The sequence below is a fragment of the Penaeus chinensis genome, chromosome 35 (genome assembly GCF_019202785.1).
Source record: "Penaeus chinensis breed Huanghai No. 1 chromosome 35, ASM1920278v2, whole genome shotgun sequence".
Classification (NCBI taxonomy): domain Eukaryota; kingdom Metazoa; phylum Arthropoda; class Malacostraca; order Decapoda; family Penaeidae; genus Penaeus; species Penaeus chinensis.
In genome coordinates, this window is record NC_061853.1 from 14,144,804 (window position 1) to 14,147,303 (window position 2,500).

At 43.9% G+C, this 2,500-nt stretch overlaps 1 protein-coding gene across 1 annotated transcript in view; it reads right to left on the reverse strand.

Annotated features, from left to right (window-relative positions):
• Positions 1-2,500, reverse strand: part of LOC125044363 — an 8,356-nt gene that overhangs the window by 3,636 nt on the left and 2,220 nt on the right. The window contains exons 2-3 of the mRNA XM_047640993.1: positions 584-668; positions 335-459 (exon numbers count right to left, since the gene is read on the reverse strand). Of these exons, the coding sequence (XP_047496949.1) occupies positions 335-459; positions 584-647 (189 nt within the window). The 5' untranslated portion in view covers positions 648-668. The remainder of the gene's footprint in view (positions 1-334; positions 460-583; positions 669-2,500) is intronic.

The following is a 2,500-nucleotide window of genomic DNA, read 5'->3' on the forward strand; positions in this document are numbered from 1 at the left end:
GTATATATATATGTGTGTATATATATATATATATATATATATATATATATATATATATGTATATATATATATATATATATATATATATATATATATATATATACGTACACACACACACACACACACACACACACACACACACACACACACACACACACACACACACACACACATATATATATATATATATAAAAATAGAAATATATATAAATATAATATATATATATAATATATATGTAATATATATATATATATACATATATATATATATATATATATATATATATATACACATACATATATCCATGGAAGTGCCATGGAAGTGGATCCTGACCGTGTCGCTGAAGCCGGTGGTGGCGTTGGGCAGCACCGCGGGGTCATATCCATTCTCCACGATCAGGATCTGAAGGTTCTCCATCACCATGTCGATATAGTTGTTCAGGCTGTCTTCCTTCGGGTCTTTCAACAAAAAAATATCATTATGATTCATAAATGGCGATGCCAATCATTATTTCTATTCACTACACTGATGGCAGATTGAACGACAGTAACTTTTACCAATAGTTTAAAATATTGTACTTACTTGGCGCTGCAAAAACAGCACCGAAACACAGCACAGTCACTATGAGCTGCTGCCCAAGCATCATGATGAATATTGCTGTGGTATTCTGCGGAAACAAGATAGTTCGATCTCATCATATGTAGAGCAGATGTTAAATCGCTAGACTTTTATAATAAACCGATAAGAAAACCAAACCATAATTTTACAAGTAAGATTCTATTTTAATAAACACATTTATTGTAGGATAATTGTGTATATGTATAAATAATCTATGCATTTAAAGCAACAATATTACTACAATGAATTTCTCCAGTGTATACGTGCATGATGGGTGGATGCTTCATGCTCCTCGCTTGCATATGCCACCTCTGGCTAGCCTGGTGCAAAAAGGGAGCAGCTGTGCATAAGACTCCCCTGCCAGAAAAGCAGGATCCGTCAGGATCATCAAGGCTTCTGCAGTACATCCTCGTGGCCACCCACGGAAACTAGGTACATTGCGGTCCTAGGCTGAACTGTGGAGGCTCTTGGAGCAGCAGAAGGCCCTAACGGTACGGACTCATGGACCACCGGTGTGTGGACGTGCCTTGGCTTCGTACTAACTCCTGTCCCCGTTAATGGGCGGCTGTGGGGAGGCAGGTCTTGCCAGTCCGCTTCCCTAAGATAACCCAACTGGCAACAAAATGTATAGCTGCTGGTGTTGAGGGGAGGGCAAACGTCCCTCTTACCCAGCAAGTAAGGCAGGCTGTGGGTCCCACTGGTTTGGTGACTGCTGGGACTCGATCTGGGAGCGGGGGTTACTCGTTGTCCCATTTGTGTCTGCAATCTGGCTTAAGGCTTGTGGGGCAAAGCCCCCGGGACCCCTACAGGTGGATTATGGGGCCTGCAGCCAGCCAACCCTCGCTATGTGGGGCAACGTCGATGGGGGTTGGCAGAGATAGTGACTGCCCAAGGTTAAACCTCAGGCGGGTGGGAGCTTGGAATGTCTGCTCTTTGAGAGTTGAGAGTTAAGGTGGCTGCTCTCTTGGAGGTGAGAAGACCTGCCAGTGGCACAATTAGTATGAGTGGCTGGTTAGGCTGCAGTGATGGTCAATGATGGGAGTAGCCATAGCCATCTCCAGCAGACTTCAACCTTCGGTAGTAGAGGTCACTCCAGTCGATGAGTGTATAATGGTTTTGAGAGTGAAGCTTACATTTAGCTTCATGTCTCTTATTGCTGTGTACACTCCTTCTGATGTTTATGAACTTGATTTGAAAGAGATGTTTTATGCCAAACTTGCATCTGTGACAGACAGATGTCCTTGGCGAGATATTCGTATTATTCTAGGTGTCTTCAATGTGGTATCTGGCTACAACCGAGCTGGCTATGAGATGTAAATCGGTCCTCATGGCTCAGGAGCTGATGGTGGCAGTGAGAATAGGCTCCTTTTCTGGGATTTTGCTAGGTCCCAGAAATAGAGGATTTCTGGCCCTTGGTATCAGCATTATGACCCACATCATTGGACTTGGTACTGCAATAAGGGTATTGTGGCCAAGGAGATTGACCACATCCTTCTTAGCACTCGGTGGAGGATCCTCCAGAACTGCAGGGTGTATCGGAGCACCAATTTCTGTGGAACTGATCATAGATTAGTTGTAGCTACTCTCCAGGTTCACTTCAGAACCACCTGTCGTTCCAATGAACAACCTAGGGTGTTTCATGTGGACAAATTGAGGGAGCGGGAGTGTGCCTGATCATTTGTTGAAGCTATCTCTGGGTGTTTTGCAGCAGTCAGGGGCCTGATGGATCCTGCTCTTCTCTGGGACACCTTCAAGTGTGAAATACTCGATGCAGACCAAGAATCGATTGGTGAATGCCCAAGAGAAAGACAGAATTTCATCTCACATGAGACACGAAACCGCAGATGCTTGCTGTGGGGCTCGACTGTCAGGGGCTCATTG